Source organism: Bidens hawaiensis, unplaced genomic scaffold (genome assembly GCF_021521415.1).
Source record: "Bidens hawaiensis isolate Kalapana, Puna unplaced genomic scaffold, B.hawaiensis_p1.1 tig00039454_1, whole genome shotgun sequence".
Classification (NCBI taxonomy): Eukaryota; Viridiplantae; Streptophyta; class Magnoliopsida; order Asterales; family Asteraceae; genus Bidens; species Bidens hawaiensis.
The window spans coordinates 172,799-194,168 of record NW_027496929.1 but is presented as its reverse complement, the minus strand read 5'-3'; the positions used below and the strand labels follow the sequence as shown (position 1 = coordinate 194,168).

Sequence of the window (21,370 nt, the reverse complement as noted above, 5' to 3'; positions counted from 1 at the left end):
AACTTCGCTGAGTTAGGCGAACTTGAGAAGGTAGGCGAAGTTGTGGATAACTTCGCTTAACCTTCTCAAGTTCGCCAGGATACGTAGGGTTTCGACAAGGATAGAGGTTTGAGAGCTGATGGAAAACCTTGGATGGTCATGAAGTATAAACCGATCCGGTGCCTTAAAGAAGTACCGATGAAGCTAATGCCCAAGGATGTGCTTAAAGACCTAAAGTGGTGGTATGTGGATTGTGAGACAGCAGAGGCGGTGATGGAAGACGAGGATGAACAAGAGCTCCTAAGAGTTTACGATCCGATGCATTGGTAAACTTATCGCAAGCTGATCTGAAGGTGCTTAATGAGAAGAAAATCTTTTATATTCCTGCTTGGAAGGACGAAGCGAGAAAGTATCAAAGAGTTGTGTCAGTTTGTGTTAGAGAAGGAGTGCATGCGTGAAGATACAAGATTGAAGATTACAAGACAAGGGCTTAAAGATCAAGATATGAAGCTACTGCCAAGGGGAGTCTGTTGGTGCATAATGTCAGTAGTTCATAGTCTAGTGTCTGTAATCGAGTCTGTAATGTTTAATTATGTTTTGTATGTTTAAGCGAAGTTACTGACAAGTTCGCTTAACAGGCGAACTTGTTAGTCAAGCGAAGTTATGGACAACTTCGCCTGAACATGCCAGGCGAAGTTGTCGTGTATTTATAGTTCTAGTTTACGGCTTGGTTTGTAATCGTCGTTTAAGTTCGTGTCAGTGGTTCGAGTTCATTGTAACGTGAGGACGAGAGTCTGTAACGGTGATATTACATCACGTGTTTGAGTTATAATATATAACGTGTGTTCGTGTGATTCGTGTTCTATACTCGTAACGATCTACGCAGGGATTCCGCACCTGAGTAGACCGAGATATCTCGTGCGATCCGTCCAGGGAACCTACAATCCCCACTCGTTCAACGTGGTTACGACCCGGTCAACACCTCTCTCCCCACCGTTGACCAAAAATTAACAAACGCTTCATACAATGACCAGTGTTGGATCATCATAATGGTGCACACGGCTCTGGACCGCCTTAACTGCCGCCACCCTTGCTGCATTAGCTGCCCTGTTAGCCGATGCCACTGCCCTGTTTACCCTCTCATCCACATTCTTTGCCGCCACTGCCTTCTCGGCTATTCGTCTAGCTTCCTGAAAACACAACAATCATATATTATTATCATTCCATTACTTACTAACCACAATGCATAACATGTTTATTCAATTGGGGGAATGATAGATATGATATATGAAATTACCTCAACCGCTTTAAGAACTTTGGCATGAGAAACTGACAAAGGATATTGTGGATTAATGCCAAGAACACCTTCTTCCCAATGACCTGATTTGAGTGTCGCCATTTCTAAACGTATACGAACCAAACCCTTGTCTTTTTCCTTCATGCCAACCACCCTCATACCGATGTCCATTTGCAAAGTTGTATACACCAAAACCGTGCATTTTGTCTGCAAAATACTCGCCAGCGTACACATCACCGTTTCTGCATTGCCATTAATCACATATAAGCTCAAATCTCAAAATATTTTAATTTTTATACAGAAAAAAACTATACAATTTGATTATAATTATAAAACTTGAAATATGATCAAACTCGTATACCAAGATGATAAAGTTGAAAACTTTATGAATCTTGGTGAAGAATATTTGAACCATCATAGTTGGTATCTTGTTTCTGAATGTTCTTTTTGTGTAATAATAACATTGTTTGTGGTGAAATTATGAGAAAGAATATGCAGGGAAGAAAAAAATTGTAGTTGACGCTTTTGTACATGTGTGTTAGCTGTTACAAATTATAATATTCCAACTGATAGTAAAGAATCACTTCTTTTAGGAATCTGATCTTTATATAACATCAACTAACAATTCTTTATATCTATTCATAAGATCAACTTATATCTTTACATTTCTTCATATCTTTTCATAAGAAGTATGAATTGGATTTGAAGACTGATAAAAAAGCTAAAAAATCATCAAATTTGTACAAAACTAATTATTTATTAAAAATTTTTAAGTACTTTTGTTGCAGTTAAGCAGAAACCATGGTTTGTTACTTTGTTTGTCATGAAATCTGAAGAAAAAACAGACCTCATAAATCCGGTCTAGACCGAAAAGATTAGGTGGTGAGCCTAATTTATCAAATTAATTATTATCAAAATCACAGCTTCATTCTTTTTCATAACATATGCATGATTCTCACAATATAAGAATGATAATAACCGAAACCATATATTTTGGATTGCTTATTATCGGCTTTTACTTGAGGTCAAAATGAGCCGTTTGTACCTACTCAAACCGATTATATGATTCTAATTTCATAAAAACAAAATAAGTTTGAATAACCAATCCGAATACCCAAACACACCCATAACAAACATTTAAACAAGCTCAAAATTTACCTGAAATGGTAGTGACCAAGCCCGTGTTTCACACCGCCTCTAAACTCCCCGAAATACTTACTCCCATCTTCACAAGTATGAACTCCGAACCCATGACACTGACCCTTGACCCATTCACCAGCATACATATCCCCAACATAATACCTATAAACCCCAAACCCATGCCTCAACCCCTGCCTATACTGCCCTCGGTAACGACAACCTTTCGCCCAAGTCTCGACACCATAACCATCATACTTCTGGTCAACCCAATCACCCTCATACCTCCCATTCATATTATAATAATAAACCCCACTTCCAGAACACCTTCCTTTATAAAACTCACCCTCATACACATCCCCATTACTATAAACCTTCACCAAGAACCCGGAAACATCGGTCTCCTCGTGCCGGTTCACTGAGCCAATTGACCAAACAACTGGTGTGCATGTTTTTTGCCCATCAAAAAGCTTCAAAATTTGAAGACTTCTACCCACAAACAGCCGAAACAGAACAAGTATAACCAAAGACACCAGCAACAGGATGTAAAGACACAAAGATTTATAATATTTCATCGAAACATAATAATAATAATAAACTGAAGGCAAACAAAGGAGGATTACAACCCTTGAAGGGGTTCTAATCCAGAACAGCTTCACATGGGTAATTTTTAACAGCTTCAAAGCAATTGATTTGGTGAATATTAAGGCTTCAGAAGATGAACAGCAGATTAAAGATTTGTGATGGGTTTTGGTGAATTTGAGTTTGAAACTAGGGTTTTTTGAATCGGAATAATCGTGGGGTTTTCCGATCGGGTGACCCGGGTTCTTGTGACGCATTTACCGGGTTGATTCCAGCTTGAATTTGAAATTGGTGATTTGAAATTGAAACCCTAGTTCTTGATCTCTCTGTGTGTGTGTTTGTTTGTTGATGGTTTTGATTTGGAGATGAAAAGAGGGAAAATATTATTATTAATATTAAAGGTATGTGTGTATGGTTGTATGGGTTTATATAAAAATATAAGGGTATTTTGGTCATTATGAAAAGATTGACGGCGTCAAGTTTGTAAGTTTTTTTTTTTAGTTTTTGACCCTCCAGAGCAAACACAAGTGACAAGGCTACTATATTTTTAGTTTGCACCTTTGATTTTCATAATGTTAACTATATGCACCTTGTGTATTTTGAGATTTTTTTATAGCTCGGATAGGCGACTGGAGGTACGGTTGTCCAAATTGCTTGATTTTTTATGCTCTCTTGAAAAATGATAGTTCAATTTTGGTCGATCGGCTCGGGCCAAACCGAATCAAGTGACACGACCAAGCCCTCGCTTGATTCGGTTTGGCTTATGAGCAACCCTAAATGAGTAACTGGAAGTGCCAAAATCCATGGCATGCCTGGCCAATTAAAATCTGTATGAATTGATAGTTGAATGTAAGATGTTTGAGAATTTATCAAATAATGAACGGAAAATCACTTGATGGCTAAGTAAAATGTAAATTATTCTCACTTAAACATTTAATATTCGTAATTAAACATTGATAAATGATAAAATATTATTATTATGTACTTTTATTAAAAAAATATATAGTAGATATATGATTGTCAAACGATGCGTTTACTTAATACAAGTTTATTATTGTTTATAAATGTAATGACAACAACATTTTAAGTTGTTTAGTCTTGATAATGAAACGAACAAGAATCTTATTTTTCTTTATTGAAATACATACTACTCCCTCCGTTCCATTATAAGTGTTTTAGTTTGACTTTTCAAGTCTTTTTTTTGCAACCTTGACCGTAAATATTTTTGTTCGTGTCATATAATACTTGATGAAAATTATATCAATGTAAAATACCGTAAATATTTTAAAAACCCATTAATTCATATATTTTACATCAAATATTATATAACACAAACAAAAAATATTGTCGGTCAAAGTTAAATAAGAAAGAATTGAAAAATCAAACTATGACATTTATAATGGGATTTATAATGGGACGGATGAAGTAATTTTTATTTAGGGTTTTTAGACATTCTCAAATCTCCATCTAGCTTGCATTTATGGGTGTTGAAGTTCAACTTTCAAAAGCAAACTACAACTTGACAATTTCAAGATTGGTGTTTGCAATTAACATTAGTTGTCAAAGGTGGTTGGTTTTTTTCTTTCTTTCTTGAGAGACAAGTCTAGGGTAGTTGATCACAACTAATTCTAAAAATAGTTGAATCCATCAATTTAATAAACCTATATTCTATAATTATAATTGTATTTATTATAGAATATAGGTTTATTCTAGACTTAGAATATAGGTTGGTTATTTTATATTTAATTGTATTTATTGGTTCCGTTACTAAATTGGTCTTTGAATTAAATATCTTTGTACCCTAACATTGATAAAAGAAAATATTAACAATCATACCAATTTTATTTTATTTTTATTTTAGCTGTAAATTTTATTAGCACAAGCCAAACACACCCACTAGCAAGCAACTAGTACGTGTATCAGTGTATGCAACAATACAATAGGAAACAAAATTACATAGCTAACTTTCTCCATTTAGCATAATCTAAATTCAAATTTTAATCCTATTTTTTTAATTAGCAAGGATATTTGAATAATAACGAGCTGGATGTATGTTCCAAAGAATATTTGAGATTATATAAATGTTCCAAATAATTTTGTTGATGAATGTTGAATTTATGTTGTGCAATAATTTGCGTCTATATTCTATTTATTTCACGCATTAGATTTTTGACTTAGGAATTACTCGTACATTAGTAAAACTAATTTATGCGAATAAGTTATTCCAAAAGTAGTTTTACTTTTGAAAAATTAACCCTAACATCCCTTTGAATCAAACATCTCCTTTTGATTTATATCTCCTTTTGATTTATATGTGTATTGGATTCGGGGTGAATTTACATTATACATATTAACAACATACTTTTATTTTGGTCTCAAGTATATTATATAGTTTTATGTTCACGCCTATAAAACATATGGTGTTTGAGATTACATAAGAAAACATATGGTCGGTAACCATATGTTATATTAGAAAAAAATACTGACCTTAAAACGTATATACAAAAATAAAAATATAGCATTATTTATTAAAATTTATAAATGCCCATTGTTCTTATTTTAACTCTTAACTATACTTTTATATATGTCTCACTACATATAAGATGCATCTATTTTCACGTCTAGAGATTAAAAAAAATAACAGGTAGTAAGTAACTATGTGTTATATTAGAAAAAATAGAACCACATACTGTTACTTATTAATATTTTTAAATATTCAATTCATGCATCCTATTTTTGCTTTCTAACTAATGATGCTTAAGTTAAACCAACAATAATTATGAGAGTGGGTAGAGGCGTGATTTAGAAACGATAATTGCATTGAAGAAAATAATTATTATGATTTTATTTATCAAGTGACAAGAGTATGTACCATCTTGTAATTTAATATTTAATTAAATTATGATAGGGTATATTATTGTAAATTATAACGAACGATTGGGTCATGTTTGGTCGTTTTACAACTTCATGTTCATATGAGGATAACGAACTAACGACACTCACGGAACCCTCATCGTTACTTAACGGTTAACTACTTCCAATTGCACTAGTATGATTTTTTCTTTTCACGTGTTTGTTTTTTCTTAAACGATTTGTTTTGATCCAACCCATAACCCTTTTTAATGCGAACCTAGTTTGATAAGTTACCTATTTGACGTGAAATATTATTCTCTCGTGCTCATATATTATACTACTTTTTAGCTTAGCTATCTATATTAAGGTGTTAGTATACATAATGGTGTCCATATTCATAAGCTTGAGTGTTTGAGTCGTGACAATATTATAGATTTAAAAGTATGATTAGTGAGTTTGTGAATTAACCATTATTATAAAACTTTATATTGTGATTTAACGGTATGTAGTTAAGAACTTTTTATATATAATTTGTTACCCTTAATTCTCTCTTTCAGACAATTTCTTTTTTTCCGATTTAGTCCTGACAAAAACAAAACCAAAACCAAAACCAAACAATACAGCTATCATAAGATAAAGACAATTATTGAAAATATTATTTCAACATAGATGCAATCACATTAGATATACTTTTTTATGGTGAAAAAATCTACCTTACGGATTAAGTTATGATAATATAATTAACTTTAGTTGAAAATCTTTGGTAGCTAAACGACTACATTATTCGTGTCCATTTCAATTAAATATAGGTGCATGCTTTCTATATACAAATTAAAATAATAAAAACTATGAAAATGATGTGTGATTTTATACTTTTAAATAACATGTGATGAAATGATTATGTAACTCTAAGAGATATATATTCAGTTGTAAGTTATGAGAAATCCCTTTATCCCAATAGTAAATGATAGAATAGCAATATTGTATAGATCTACTTAAAACAACGGTTAGTCTCCTCGTCACAGAGAAGAGAGACCAATCTCCACAGTGAGAGTAAGTATATAGTTAATTAAGAGTTGTGATAATAATATACTATATATGACCTGAATATGTGATTATATTGATGTCAATGACAATACTTAGTTGTTGATATAGATAACGATATTCTATGTCCATTAATATACTGAGAATCAAAACGTACTATAGTTTAAAAGAGTCAAGATCCACAATATATGGGGATGACCGTTTGAGATTATATAATCTACAAACATATAATGAATATTCCTGCTGGTGTGTTCCTATTATTTATTTTTTATCATGTGCCATACATGTGCACCATCTATGGTGCCTAACCACATACCAATTGGTTTACCAACTTTCCTTTCTATTGTCACCCAATATAAAAATGATGAATGTAGGTGTGGGTGGGTTAAATGGTGGTTGAAAAAATATCTATGTTACTTTTGTAACCGAAAAACTCGTATATTTTCATATAATAATGATATATGTAGAAAAGTTTATTATTACAGTTTAATACCACCAGTAACCACTTGGCTACTTGTTCATTTCTTGTTGCGGGTAGCTAGGTTAGATGTTCGAACTTACTCTAGCTATATCCCCCCATCTTACATTCTTGTATATTATGAAAGTAATCTTAGTTAGAAATTTAACGTTTATAACATTCTCTAGGTGTTTATTATGCAATATTATTTAAAAATTTAATAAAATATAGAATGTGCCATTCCTAGGTTCCACATCTTAAAGAAGTGCATGACTAGATTGGAAGCACGATGGCTCCTTCGCAATGGAACAGCTCACCCAGCCATGATGCATGACAGAAGAGATCGAGCACAAAATAAAGTTTCCCTCTTGGGTGAGGCTCACGTTCGGAAAGAATCTTTTTCACGACACTTTTTTCCATCATTTTCTACTTTCTACGGACTAGGGCGAATCGCAAGCAAACATAACGGAAATGGAAGGCTTGGACTAGACAACAACGAAAAACCATATAAGAGACAGCCCTACCAAGAATTCATCTCAATTAAGCGCTTGTAGGAGACTTGGAGGGGGGGGGGGGGAGGCAGCCATCAAGTAGTAAAGGAGAGATGAGGGCACATAAGTTTACCAAAAGACAGCGGCAAGCTTAATAAAACTTTAATAAATAAACAAATGTTAATAAACATAAAATAATAAATATCCAGAAATTAAGTAACCTACAAAATCAATAACTTAGCCCGACTACAATAAGTCTAGATTAAAAAATAACGAGATTTGTAGAAGTTCAAAGTAGTTTAGACTTCGAGCGTATTCTAAAATCACGACATTGGTGAACCGACCTGGTAAAAATGTATTTTTAAGATATTTGAATAACAAAACATGATGTCAACAAAAATAAAATATATGGCACTCTATGTAGGTTGTACGCTTATAAGTTATAATCGACATAAACTTATCTGTTTAGTTTGAAAAAAGATTATATAACGAGTCGAAATAGCACACGGATACTACTTTTGATAATACAAATGATTTCTATTATTGATTGATAGGATATGAGGAAAAGGCTAGTTTTATGGGACCCTAATTTGGGTATATGACCTTTTGAAGAAGAAGCCATATAGACATGAATGGCACTCATATTGCCATAACACATGGTTTTGGTCTCCTATTATTGTCATATGGGGTCTTAAAAGACTACCTTATTATAGGATGCAAGGTGAATAAGACCACCAGTAAGCGACTTGATGTCGACCTTTCAAAAACTCGAATTAAGATAAGCTTAAACGAGACTAAGCCAAGCTCAAAGTTAAAAGTCGAGTTGATAAATAAGATCTAGCTCTAACTTTATGCAACATGTTTAATAAAGCTCCAGAAATTAAACATTTTATAAATGAATTATTTACATCATAAAACTATAATTGTACATGCAAACAAAGTTTTAAACACTGTTTAAAACAAGCCATGCCAAACTCTAAGCGGTCTTATGTTATACTTGGTCACAACAAGTTCTAATTAAGGAAGATATCAAACGACTTTCGTAAAGTAGTCGACTTAGATTGGGAAAAACGGTGCTCCTTTACATTTTGAGTATTAATTTCTTTGTAATTTTGGTGGCTAGTTGTTGTAGACGAGTGTATTTCAATATGGTGTATTTTTTGAGACTACCTACTTGTTCGTCTCATTTGCTCTGTAATAAAATTGGCTGTTAAACTAGAAAAAACTAGTTCTAAATAAACCCTATCTTTAAAAAAAATCACACCTCATGAAATTAAATCATGTATTTGCCATTATGCCATTTGAAGTATAATCCATGATTCATTCTTGAACATACAAATAAATACAAGATTCAAAAGTCATGATTTCTACACTACATTAAAAAACTATCTTAACCCTTTATTTTTATAATTATTATTAGCTTTTATATACCATAATGGATAGAGGTACGGTGTGCCTACATCCCACCCTCCCCAGACCCTATTTATAGCTTTGCTGTCGGTGGGATTTTACTGGGCATGATTGATTGATTGATAACCCTTTATTTTTATTATATATATATATATATAATAAAAAGCTTGCATTATTATATTAATCCATAAAACAATTGTTGGTACTTTGTTTTTTAATGAGAAAATGCATTATGAAACTAATTATTGATAGACAATGAATGAAAAAAGCAAGTGATCCTGAAACTTGGAATGTTTTCCCTGAAACAAAATGATGAAATGAGACAAAGTGGAATTGCTTTTTCTCCCATGCCTCTCATCAAGGCTGAGTAGATATGTTTCCCTTTCCATTTTTCATATAACATTTTCAAATCCTTGTACACCGAACAGGTTTATCGAACTCAAAACGAGCTTTTGCTAAGATGAAACTAATTAATTACACGCGTACTAGTAAACATCAGCAAAGTACTTATCTTCAGCATCATAGGTAGCTAATTCCCTCAGCCAGTGATCATCATCCAATGTCGCATCATCGTCTATATTGGAATAATTAACATGTTAATGATCATCACCTGTGAAAAACTTCTGTTGCATCACATGCCTATATTGGTCCATTCGATCTTGCATCTCGTCCACTGATAAACTACCATCTGGCACAACTTAAATCAAAATATGCAAAACAAGAAATATTGGTTGAATGGTCATGAGGCATTTCAGAATACACGAGGCGCATGTAAACGCACAACCAAATACACTTTATTTACAACTAGAAGTTGCATCTCTCTCATGTGTTTTACATATTGTTAAATATATATAGTGTCAATTCAAATATCAAACACATATTTGATATTTCTTATAATTGTTATTTCTATTGTTTGTCACATGTTATTGGGCTTGGAGCTAATGGCCGGGATTGCACATGAAATTGGATTTGGAGTTTTGGACTTGTTGATGGAAAGATGAGCTAAAGTCTGATGGGCTGGATTGAGGCTTATGAAGGCCAAGGCCCATACGTTTGTTATAATTAACATAAAAGTCGTCTTAAACGTATGGATTATTTGATTTCGACATATTCTCCTGAATTTAGATCTCAGTTCTTCTTTGTTTATGATTAAGGGTTGACTGTTTCTTTTGGATTCTTGATCGATTGTATTCATTCATCACAATGGTGATTGATAATTATGTTTTTTAGTCTTTCCATAGAACGATTGGTGATTGTATCTTTAGTTTTGTATTGTGATCGAGTTTGATTAATAATAGTCTATCCATGATTTCTAACACATATCAACCTAGTTATCAAGTAAACCTCTCATAATATGTTCATCTTTTTTAATGTTTTTACAAATAGACCATCTTTAGACCCTAATTTTGACAAATTTTAAACAAAGATGATGTTGCAAAAGTGAAAAGCTTATAATAGGTTAACCATTGTGGATGGGAATACAACTAGTCTTCAAATGTGTTCTCTAAAAAGTTATGTTGAAATATATGCGTATTTGCAATTCAATATTAAACATATTTTTTGTATAAATGTTCTCCATTTCTCCAAATTTTGGTACAATATTATCTTTTCATGTTGGGCTTTAATAAGATGAATTGGTTCGCGTGGACATAGAGTGGGCCTAGCTCGTAACTGTTTACATGTCGTTACAGGTTCACAAAAAAAGAGGAAAATTATCGCGTCTTAATCATGCTGGTCTTTATTAGCTCTCTGGTCCATAATCATTTTTATTAGGTTGTTCGTATTGTTTCATCTTGTCGTGTTGGTCAATTTTAGATTCGTTGTTCGTCTGGATTTGTATTGCAATTCTTTATAACTCGCCAAATTGGTAGAGACTTAGAGTATCTGTAAGTTGTTCATATCTCTATTGTTCCTGTGTTCTTTCGAATCAAATTCATCTTTCTTGACAAGTTACCAGGAACAACACAAAACCACATCTACTAAGCATAGTTTTATATTCTAAACATGAATCCGTTTACGTAGGAAACATCATTAAATTACTTTTGACTAGTGAGACGGTTCGATAACTCTTCATTATTGTCACAATTTAAACAAAATAAAAATATTAAAAGCCAGAGAATCACCTCATGTTGATGCATCCTTCCATTTACTGGTTTACATTCATATGGCCATGAAATTTTTAATACACCACTTTGGATATGCGTTGGAAAGTATATATTATGATAGCAAGAAAATTAACAGTTTGTTGATCTCGTTAATGGATTTGAGTGCATAAGTTAATTTATCAAATGTGACAAATTTTCAAGCTTAAAATGACAATCAAATCAGATGAACCAAACTATTGCTCTAAGTAAGAATCATGAATTGTCATTGCTCATTCTATATCTGCATTCTTTTAAAGATACCCCTATCAGTTCCTACAACTAAGTAGTTGCCCAAAACACACTGTTGAAAATCAGGCCCAATAATCAAACACGAAACACACGATATTAAATAACTCGTCCGACTATTCATGTCATTCCTGACTTGAATCCCACTCTAAATCTAATTCCTAATAACTAGGTAATCACAAGTTTACATGTGTAATGACAATTTACATATATGCAATAAAAAAATTACATATAACTAATGACAAACAGCTAAAATAATATAATTATATAAAATAAATAAACTGATTGGTTGTCAAAAGTTAATAAATCATTTTGAAGTTTTGAAATGACTATGATCCTAAAGATATATATATTTTTTTGGTGGTAATCCATAAAACAGTTGTAGACTTGTAGATATATAGATTTTATGTGAGAAGTAGTTAAACCTCATCTAGGTCAATGAACAAAACATGCAAATCCGGCTTCTTCTCCAAATACTTCATAATTCTATGTATCGCCTTCATTAGACGCCTTGCATAAATCTTATTAAGTTCATTATAACCTAAATTTCCCATCTAGTTCTCGTCTCAATTACCTTTTCACACAATTTATACTAAAAAACAGTAAAAATTTAATCGAATATCATTTACATGATACCGTTTCCCCAATCAATCAATAACATCTAAAAGATCAAATCAACATCTTCAGAGCCACCGATCATGATTTCACAATAAGAAACAAACCACTATAAACTCTAATGATCTATCTTCTAAAGAAAGCCAAACCAAAACCAAAACCAAAACCAAAATCGGGCTCAACATAGGACATCAGTCTCATCAATCTTCAACACAAAACTGATAATAAAAACAAAACCACTCAACTCACGACAACTTTATAAACTCTCTCTTCATGTAGCAATTTCTTCAACTTCTGAATTGAACACAAAACTCGGGAAAGTTGTTGTTATGTCCCTGCATTTTACAATTCACATAAGTTAGATTAGTAAGACACAAATCACCATTAATATATATGTATGTATTTTATATACAACCATGACATTATTCGGTAATGTACCTTAGATATGGAAGAGTCATTATCTTGAGCAAGGAAGGATTTTGGGTGACAAAATTGTGCCATTCTGATTTGTCTATTTTCCCGTCCTGATCTATGTCCGCTTCTAAAAATGTCTGCATAAACAAAAACAGAAATTCATATCCTGTTTATATTAGAAATCATAATGTAGGATTATAGCCCTTTTAAAACACTAAAAATACCATATTTATCCTTTTTTTGGTAAAAATAAACAACAAAGTAAGCAACCACATTTATTTCCTATTTGCAAGTAGACCGACGAATTTAGTATTTTGAAAAGGTAAATATATTACAAAATGATATAAATGAAATTGTCTACCCTTATAAAGTAGTATAAATATATTAATTACGACCGATATTTTGCGAAGATTCAACATTTTACCATATATCTGTAGTTGATGATAATAATTAATAACACAACTCCTAAAACGGTCAATTTGCTTTATATTAGCTAAACAAGAAAAAAAATTTCTAGCCTTTTTTCTTCTTTTATGTAAATAATATTGGTTAAGTGCTATTAAAGAAAATGTAAAATCACCTTATCAAGTATTGTCTCAATGGTATCATCAGCAAGCTTCAACTCAGACTCGCATAAAAGTGCAATCAACATTTGTTTAACCTGCAAAAAGCATACATAATGAAGATATTATTATTTATAATAACCCACATGTTGTAATAGTAGTAGAAAACAAATAATAATAAAAATTACTATCATTATTCAGGATGAGTTGTAGAGAGGTACCTCTTGACGCTCTATGAATCCTGTCCCATCCATATCATACAGCTTGAAACTAACTGAAACGAAAAAAAAGAAGTGTATTAGGATGGAAAAAAACGGGGTGTATAAGATCATCCATGGACATTTTGGTAATTTAGTTTTGACCAACACGATCAACTTACAACTAATCTTGTCTTCTTGAGGGGCGTTAGGATGGAAAACAGTAAGTGCTCTAACAAAGTCACCAAAATCAATAGCTCCCCTATGCTTTACATCGAAGAGGTCAAATATCTGCATACGAAACTTTGAAGCTTTAGAAAATGAATAACAAAATCCAACTGAGGGTGAAACATATAAGCAGAATACCAATTCCAGAAATCAAATATACTGCATTTTTTCATTTCCATCTTAATACCCTAGAAATCGCGTTTTAGCTATTGATTATTTCCAACTTCGGATTCGATTTACAATGTGCGAGGACAAATGAGCATGTGATTATGGGTCATGTGTACTTATTGTGAAAAGAATATATTAATACTAATAATAAATAAACTCCAAATTGAGTAATCTGATTCATCCGAATTGCATTAAAGGTTGTTAATAAAATATCGGCAAATGAGCGCATATATATGTATCTGTACCCAAAGTCCCAAAGTGTTTAGTATGGATATTAGTTCCTTATTCTTTATGACTAATAAATAAACTTAACCCTAAGCCCATGTTGAAAAACATGGGACAACAGACAAATGAAATGACTTACGACAAATAAAAACGATTCCGGATTGCATGACTGAAAAACGAAAACCAAATTTCACATGACTGAAAATAAAAGGACGGAGCAACATACCCTGTTTGCAAAGAGGTTCTCTTTCTTTCTGTTTTTGAACAAAGCCAGTTGGAATTCTTCCTGTTAAAGATAAACATACGAAAGGTGATAAAATATGTCAAAATTGGACCTTAACGTAACATAATGTAACAAAAGATAAATAAAAAAAAGGAGTGAAGGGTAATAAAAATGATTAATATTTATATTGCCTCGTTAAATTTGCAATATTTGTGTTCACGCATAGCAAGTAAAATGTTTGATTGTTTGTCAAAAATCTGCAATAACTAAAGTTGCAACCTAACGTACTAACCACGTGATTTGTTTTTCAAGTCGAGAATAACAAAACATTAATGGAAGCACATATTACCTTATTAATTAAGCCATCATCGATCACAGAACTGCTAATGCTCTTGAATAGCTCAAATAGAGCTTCAACTTCACTGACACTAACTGGAAACAGAAAAAAAAAACGATTACAAAGGCTAACATAATAAAAACAAACTAATAAAGTTTAATACGAAAACATTGCAACAATAACGACAAGATTAATAATAGCATGATCCTCTTACAAGCTGTTTGAGAAGCAAGAACAATCGGGTTCTCATGCCCAGGAGCCAGTTTCCTTACAGTAGAATGAAAGCAGCCCATTTAAACAACAAAAAGGGCGTTACAGGATTTGAATCACCGATATCATCTTAAGCGTAATCTGCCACATATGTAAACACAAAACTAATCAGTATAAATACCAGTGGCGGGCCCAGAAAACATTCATGGGCATGTAAGTATTTAAATATTTAAAAAAAAAAATCTTTCAATTCGGTTCGGGTCAGGTCACATAACAAATATATAAAACCAAATTAACTTAAAATATACGCCAATCGTCATTAGAAATAATCAGTAATGAAAACCACAAATACAACACAATGGGAGAACGTATCAATGCAAACTTCTACTTCATTCATGAAATTCTAGGATTAAACAATATAAATTCACTAATTAATCAAATCCCACGAACTAAACGAATAACTCTCTTTTATATTAATTATAAAATATACCTCAAAAAGAAAATATCTTAAACTCTAAATCGGTTTGACTCTTGATGCACCCTAACTGGGTTGCATCTCATATGTTCTATTATAATGTACGTATAACCATAAGTCTGTATATATATACTGACATACCTTATGCTGGCCAAGACATTACATATTTTAATTTCAATGCAATTAAGATACATAGTGTAATTAGAAAATATAACCCATGACATACTTGTCAATATTGGTCTCTCAAGTTCACCGACTTGTGACCCAAGAGTCCTAAATTACATCCAACATTAAACCATTCATAATTCGTTACATTGTACCAGAATACTTGATCAACATAATAATCTAACCGACTTACAACAAAGTAACAGAATCCGTAGATCTAAGTAAGAATTGAAAACAAGAAACAGAAAATCAAACACTTTAACAAGTATAATAATAATAATAATACAGATAATGATAACAAAAGCGAACCCAGATGAACAATCTGTTGGCTCAAACTAACCTTAAATCGGACAGGTGTAAAAGACGAAGAATTGAATTGACGATGATTTTTGTTTTGTCAGCTTTGTGAAACACACGGCGATAATATGGGACGCGGTGATACGGCGACCATGGTTTGTGTGTTTATATAAGGTGGTTTTCCTCACGTGACCAGCACGTAACGCTGGAACAAGGGTTACTACTTAATTAATTTTAAGTAATTTTAATAAGTAATTATAATTGCGGATTTTTTTTAAAGCTCAACGAATTCTCTAAATATGTTACTGGCTAATTTCACCATATCGGGATGTATTCGTTTTTGACCCTGGGAAAACCCTCATATAAGGCTGAGGGTGTGGGGGGCGCGAGAGGGGGCGCGAGTGGGGGCTCCAGCCAATAATATTGTGACGTGTGGCAGAGAGAGAAACTTGATAAGATGGGTGTTGGTTGTGGTGCTCGCGCCCCTGGCCCTGGTGTGGAGGGGCGCGAGAGGGGGCGCGAGCGGTTTATTTTTTTATTTTTTTATAAATGTATTAAAAAAACGTATTATTAAAAAAACAAGAAATTATTTAAAAAAACACACATTTTTTTGAAAATTCATAATAAAAAAAACATACTAAAAATTAAACAAACAATAATATTTAATAATAAAACTAATCTAATACAAGATCATCTGGTCGCCTCGCCCACAAATGTTCAACCAACTCATGTCGAAGCTCCCCGTGTATCTCACGGCTCTTGATATTTGCTATGTTATGAAGTTTTTGTTGATAACTGATTGTGGACGGTTGTGGCGGAATGTCACCTTGGTAGTTTTGGCATATAGCTTTGCCCTCGTCTTCTAACGTCATGTTGTGTAGGATAAGACACGTGTAGACGACGTCCATTATCCTCTCCCGAGTCCAATAACGTATCGGGTTCGCCAGAACATAATATTGTTTTTTTATAGCTCCAAAAGCTCTTTCAATATCTTTTCTAGCAGACTCTTGCTTCTTCGTAAAATACTTCCGTTTGTCGGCGATTGGATCTCTAAAAGCTTGAACTAACACAGCCCATTCGTTGTAAATACCATCGACCAGATAGTACCCGTACTTGAAGAGTTCTCCATTTGCAACAAAAGATTGAGGTGGTTCAACCCCGTCGATAAGGTCGTTGATCAAATGTGACTGATCGATAACATTAAGGTCGTTATTTGACCCAGCAACACCAAAAAAAGCATGCCAAAACCAAAGATCCTGTGACACCGCCGCCTCAAGTATGAGGGTCGGCCCTTCATGATCACCACGGTGGAACTGACCTCGCCAGGCCGTTGGACACATAGCCCATCCAACATGCGTACAATCGATGCTACCTAGCATCCCAGGAAAACCATGTTTTTCTGCGTGCACCTCATATATGCGTTGGATGTCATACGTTGTAGGTTTACGCAGATATCTCCGAGCGTAAGTCGATATGACTCCTACGTACAATATATATTACAAAATGTAATAAATATTTAATAAAAAGTAAAATTAATGTTTTTTACCTTGGCAGAAAAAATGAAGGGATTCACGTGCAACCCTTTTCGACATCTGTAAATACTCATCCAAAGCGTCCGACGAGATGCCGTACGCTAATTGACGGATAGCAGCCATGCATTTTTGAAGAGGGGTAAAACCGGGAAGACCCCTAGCATCCTCCCTTTGTTGAAAAAAGGGATACCGTGCCTCTAAATCACTCGCTATACGCGTGAACAATTGCCTGCTCATTCGAAAACGAGTTCGAAAATCCGACTCCGCGTATACCGGTTGAGGGCTAAAATAATGTCTCATCAAAGTATCGTTAGCACCCGATCGATCACGATCACGAGGTGGTGCTCTAACCCTCGGGAGTCGGGGTTGATGGGCTTGATTTTGCAAGAGATTGACCACGGTTGCGGTCAAAACTCCCCCTACATGAAGAAGCAAATCATCCTCTTCGGAGGAGTCGGAATCAGACGAGTACGACGACATTATTTTAAAAAAAAAAATTGGGACGATGGGTTGTTTTTGGATTTTTTTTTGAAGTTGTGGTAATTGATTTATATGAAATGGGTTATATATAGGAAAAAAATTTTGGGTTTTATAAAGGAGTTTGGGATATTATATATGAGTTTGGAGATTGAAGTTGTGTTTGATATGGTTAAAATGGGTTGATTTAGGGGTATTATATAGGATTTTGTAAAGGTTTTTTTTAAAAAAAACGCGAGCTCAACGGCTCTTTTGGGTGGGCCCACCAGCTTTTCCTCTCTCTTCTCCCGCGCTCACCCTTGCGCCCGCCTGGAAATCCGCGCTCGCGCCCCTCTCGCGCCTCGGTGGTGTGGTGCTCGCGCCCCGGGGTGCGAGCGGATGGCCTCACGCGCCCTTTCTCGCGCTCCACACCCCTCAGCCTAAAGCCAACGACCGTGATGTAACATCCTACTTTCGGTTATATTAATAAAATAAAGTTCGTTTATTTTATAGCGGGTCGTTATCGGTTTAGTTGAATAGAATACGAGATGGACTTGTGTTAGGTAAATGGATATGGGTTATGGACTTGGGTTATGGAGGAATGAAGGAAAGACCATGGGCTTAAGCCCATGATCAAAAATATATATACCCTTAATCCTCCATTTAATTCATTTACACATATCCCTTACACCATCCAAAATACACACTTAAGATTCTCTCTCTAGTTCTCTCTCTCTAAACCGATATCAAGAAGAAAACCGAGAACCGACCCGAGGTAATGATAATATTTTATTGTTTGAGCTTAAATCCGTTAGATATAATCATGAAACGACGAGCCGACACCGTTCAACCGTTTAAGTCACGAGTTCCGGGTGGATTCGGGTATAAACCGAACCTATGATGAGCTTAGGAGTCACCCTAGCTCAGATCTGGATTGAACGGGACGAAAAACGGTGAAAAACGAGCTAAAACCCGTTTTTCCGGCGAAATCGCGTTTTTTCCGGCGGCTTTCCGGCAATGACGGCGCCGGAAAAGGCGGCGCCGGAAAGTGGTATGAGGTTAAGGGGGAATGTCAGGGAATGTTCTGACATTCCTGACCTAACCCTAGTTCGCTACAGGAATATAGCCAATTAAAGGTGATTCGCTAGCTAGTTCGTCCATGGGAACATAGCGAGCTGATTACAGTTCGTGTTCAATTCGTTAAGGGAAAGGGGTGACGAATCACCATTGATTCGTTATGACCAGTTCGTTAAAGTAGATAACGAATTAGAAGGTCCAATTCGCTACTTGGACTGGTTCGCTACATGGACTGATTCGTTAAGAGTCCAGTTCGTTAAAGGCTCCAATTCGTTACAAGAACCAGTTCGTGATGGTAAGTCAGTTCGTTAAGGATAAGTAACGAATTAGAAGTTTAACAGAATGGCAGAATGGTCCCTGGACTTAGAAAAGAATGATTTAATTACAAATAAACCCTTGAACTTTTAAGTAGCATATTATTCAATGATTCAAAATGCTAATAGAAAATGTGATAAGACAGTTAATGAAAATAAAATTTTTCCAAGCTGACCTGGCAGCTTAACTCCAGCCAGGGGCTCTGCCCCTTGGACCCCGCTAGGGGTTGCCGCCCCTAGAACCCCGCTGCCAGGGGCGCTGCCCCCGGACCCCCGTTCGTTGAGGGTAATAATTAAACTAGGAAGACGATATGTGTAGTGATAGTTATTGATACGTATAATTATTATACAGTTAGTCGCGCACAGCTAAAGAAGGGGATAACCGTAAACGGTGAACGCAACCGCCTTGAGGTGAGTTTCTAGCCCCGCTTCCTTGTTATGTTTTCGGGGTTGTGTGCATACTCGATGTGATAGTTAATACACTTATCTTAAGTGGTAAGTGTATGCCTTGTATGATTTATGTATGATGATTGTTTGACGGTGCGTGAACGATCTTCGGATATTGCATGTACCGTCAGGTGGTAGTTAAGATATGATTGATAAGTATGATGAAAGATAGGATGTATGTATGAATATATGATGTATGCATAATGTATGTATGTTATGATGATGGTACGTGAACACTCTTCGGAGATTGCACGTATTGTCAAGGAAAGTATGTATGAACAGGTACGGTACAGTTACACGAAACAAAGGGACCAGACCCTAATAATATCTGTGATGTTAGGGACCAGACCCTAATAATATCTGTGATGTTAGGGACCAGACCCTAATAATATCTGTGATGTTAGGGACCAGACCCTTATAATATATGTGAGGTTATAGGGCGAAAGACTCTTTAAAACGTATGATTATGTATGTAAAGGAAGTATGAAGGTAAGAATGAAAGTATATGCACTTACGTGTGTATGTAAGAAAGTTAAGAGGTTAAGTATGAAATGTAAGAAGGTATTGTATGATTATATGATTAACTAGAACTCACTCAGCGTAGCTGACTTTTAGTATGCACGCAGGTGAGTAGGATGAGGCAGCTCGCGTGAGGAGACACGTGGTACTGAATAAGGGGCTGGCATCGGAAGACGCAAGACGTTTAAGTTTAATGTTTTGTTTATTTTGAAAGACCAGATGTTGTTTTAAGACAAGAGGTGTTTTGTTATGAAATGTTTTATGAAAGCTTTTATATTCCGCGAATGTTTTAATTAACTCTGATATTTAGAACTGCGTTTATGAGTAAATCCAACACGAAAGTAGGGCTACCGGTAACGGGGCCTTACACGTGAGCACTCGTCTGAAGGTACGAGAATACGGTTAGATAAAACTTGTTCAATTCAAGGATTTAACTAGTGAATGTCACCTACTCGCCTAATTTACAATCATTACTCAGATGCCGTCGAAACTAAATGATACGGGCAGGAATCAAATCTGGATCACATAGAATATTATTGACATTGAAAAGGGGTTAATAATTAAATAAATAAATAATTAGTCATTACCATTTACTAAATATGTTCTGTTTTTTTGGGATCTAAATGGAATATACCAATTTGACGAAAATGTCAAAACGCTTGGATAAAGAATGGCTGATTTGTATTCTTTTTATAGAATTTCTTTTTAGTATTTTGTTGAACAATTAGAAAAGAATAAGGAAGGTTTTGTTATTATATTTTAATCAATGTTTATGTCATGTGACAAACATTTAATTATTATTAGTATTATTCGTTGTGAAACATGATATATTAAATAGGTCGGTGGTTATCTTTATAGCTTTTAATATTTTAACTAGTAAACGTCTTTACGTGTTACATTGGACATTATATTTATGAATTTTAGTAGGATTGAAAGTTAATTTTGAAACTAGTGATAGTGAAATTAAATTGAAGGGTTAAAGTGTCATGTTTGATTTTTAGTTTTATTATTTTTAGTATGAGATTTAATTTAGTATTGTTTTTTGGTTTATGGTATGGTCTAGTATTTGATACATGATAAGTTCATTTTAGTATTTTTATTTATCTCGGAGGCTAAGTTATGGTTAAGATTATTATGAATTATGTTGTTTCTAGTTATGATGTCTTGCTTTTAAGTTAGAGTTTTAGTATAAATAAATGATTATGTTTATGTGAGGTGGCAAGATGGATGGGAGGGTTGATTGTTGGGTCAAAATCAGCTTGGGTCAG

At 34.1% G+C, this 21,370-nt stretch overlaps 1 protein-coding gene and 1 pseudogene across 2 annotated transcripts; both read right to left on the bottom strand.

Annotated features, from left to right (window-relative positions):
• Positions 1-925: 925 nt before the first annotated feature.
• LOC143591192 (uncharacterized) lies at positions 926-3,440 on the bottom strand (annotated as a pseudogene). Its single transcript, XR_013145614.1, has 3 exons — positions 2,435-3,440; positions 1,277-1,518; positions 926-1,169 (listed from the first exon to the last, which is right to left on the bottom strand). The product of XR_013145614.1 is annotated as an uncharacterized LOC143591192 (transcript).
• An 8,709-nt stretch (positions 3,441-12,149) lies between these two features.
• On the bottom strand, positions 12,150-14,995 carry LOC143591194 (calcineurin B-like protein 9). The gene is made up of 8 exons (XM_077071476.1): positions 14,825-14,995; positions 14,623-14,705; positions 14,277-14,336; positions 13,612-13,720; positions 13,454-13,506; positions 13,250-13,330; positions 12,694-12,806; positions 12,150-12,590 (listed from the first exon to the last, which is right to left on the bottom strand). Exons 1-8 carry the CDS (start codon positions 14,901-14,903, stop codon positions 12,527-12,529), a joined length of 642 nt encoding a protein of 213 aa, XP_076927591.1. The 5' UTR covers positions 14,904-14,995; the 3' UTR covers positions 12,150-12,526.
• Between the last annotated feature and the right edge of the window lie 6,375 nt (positions 14,996-21,370).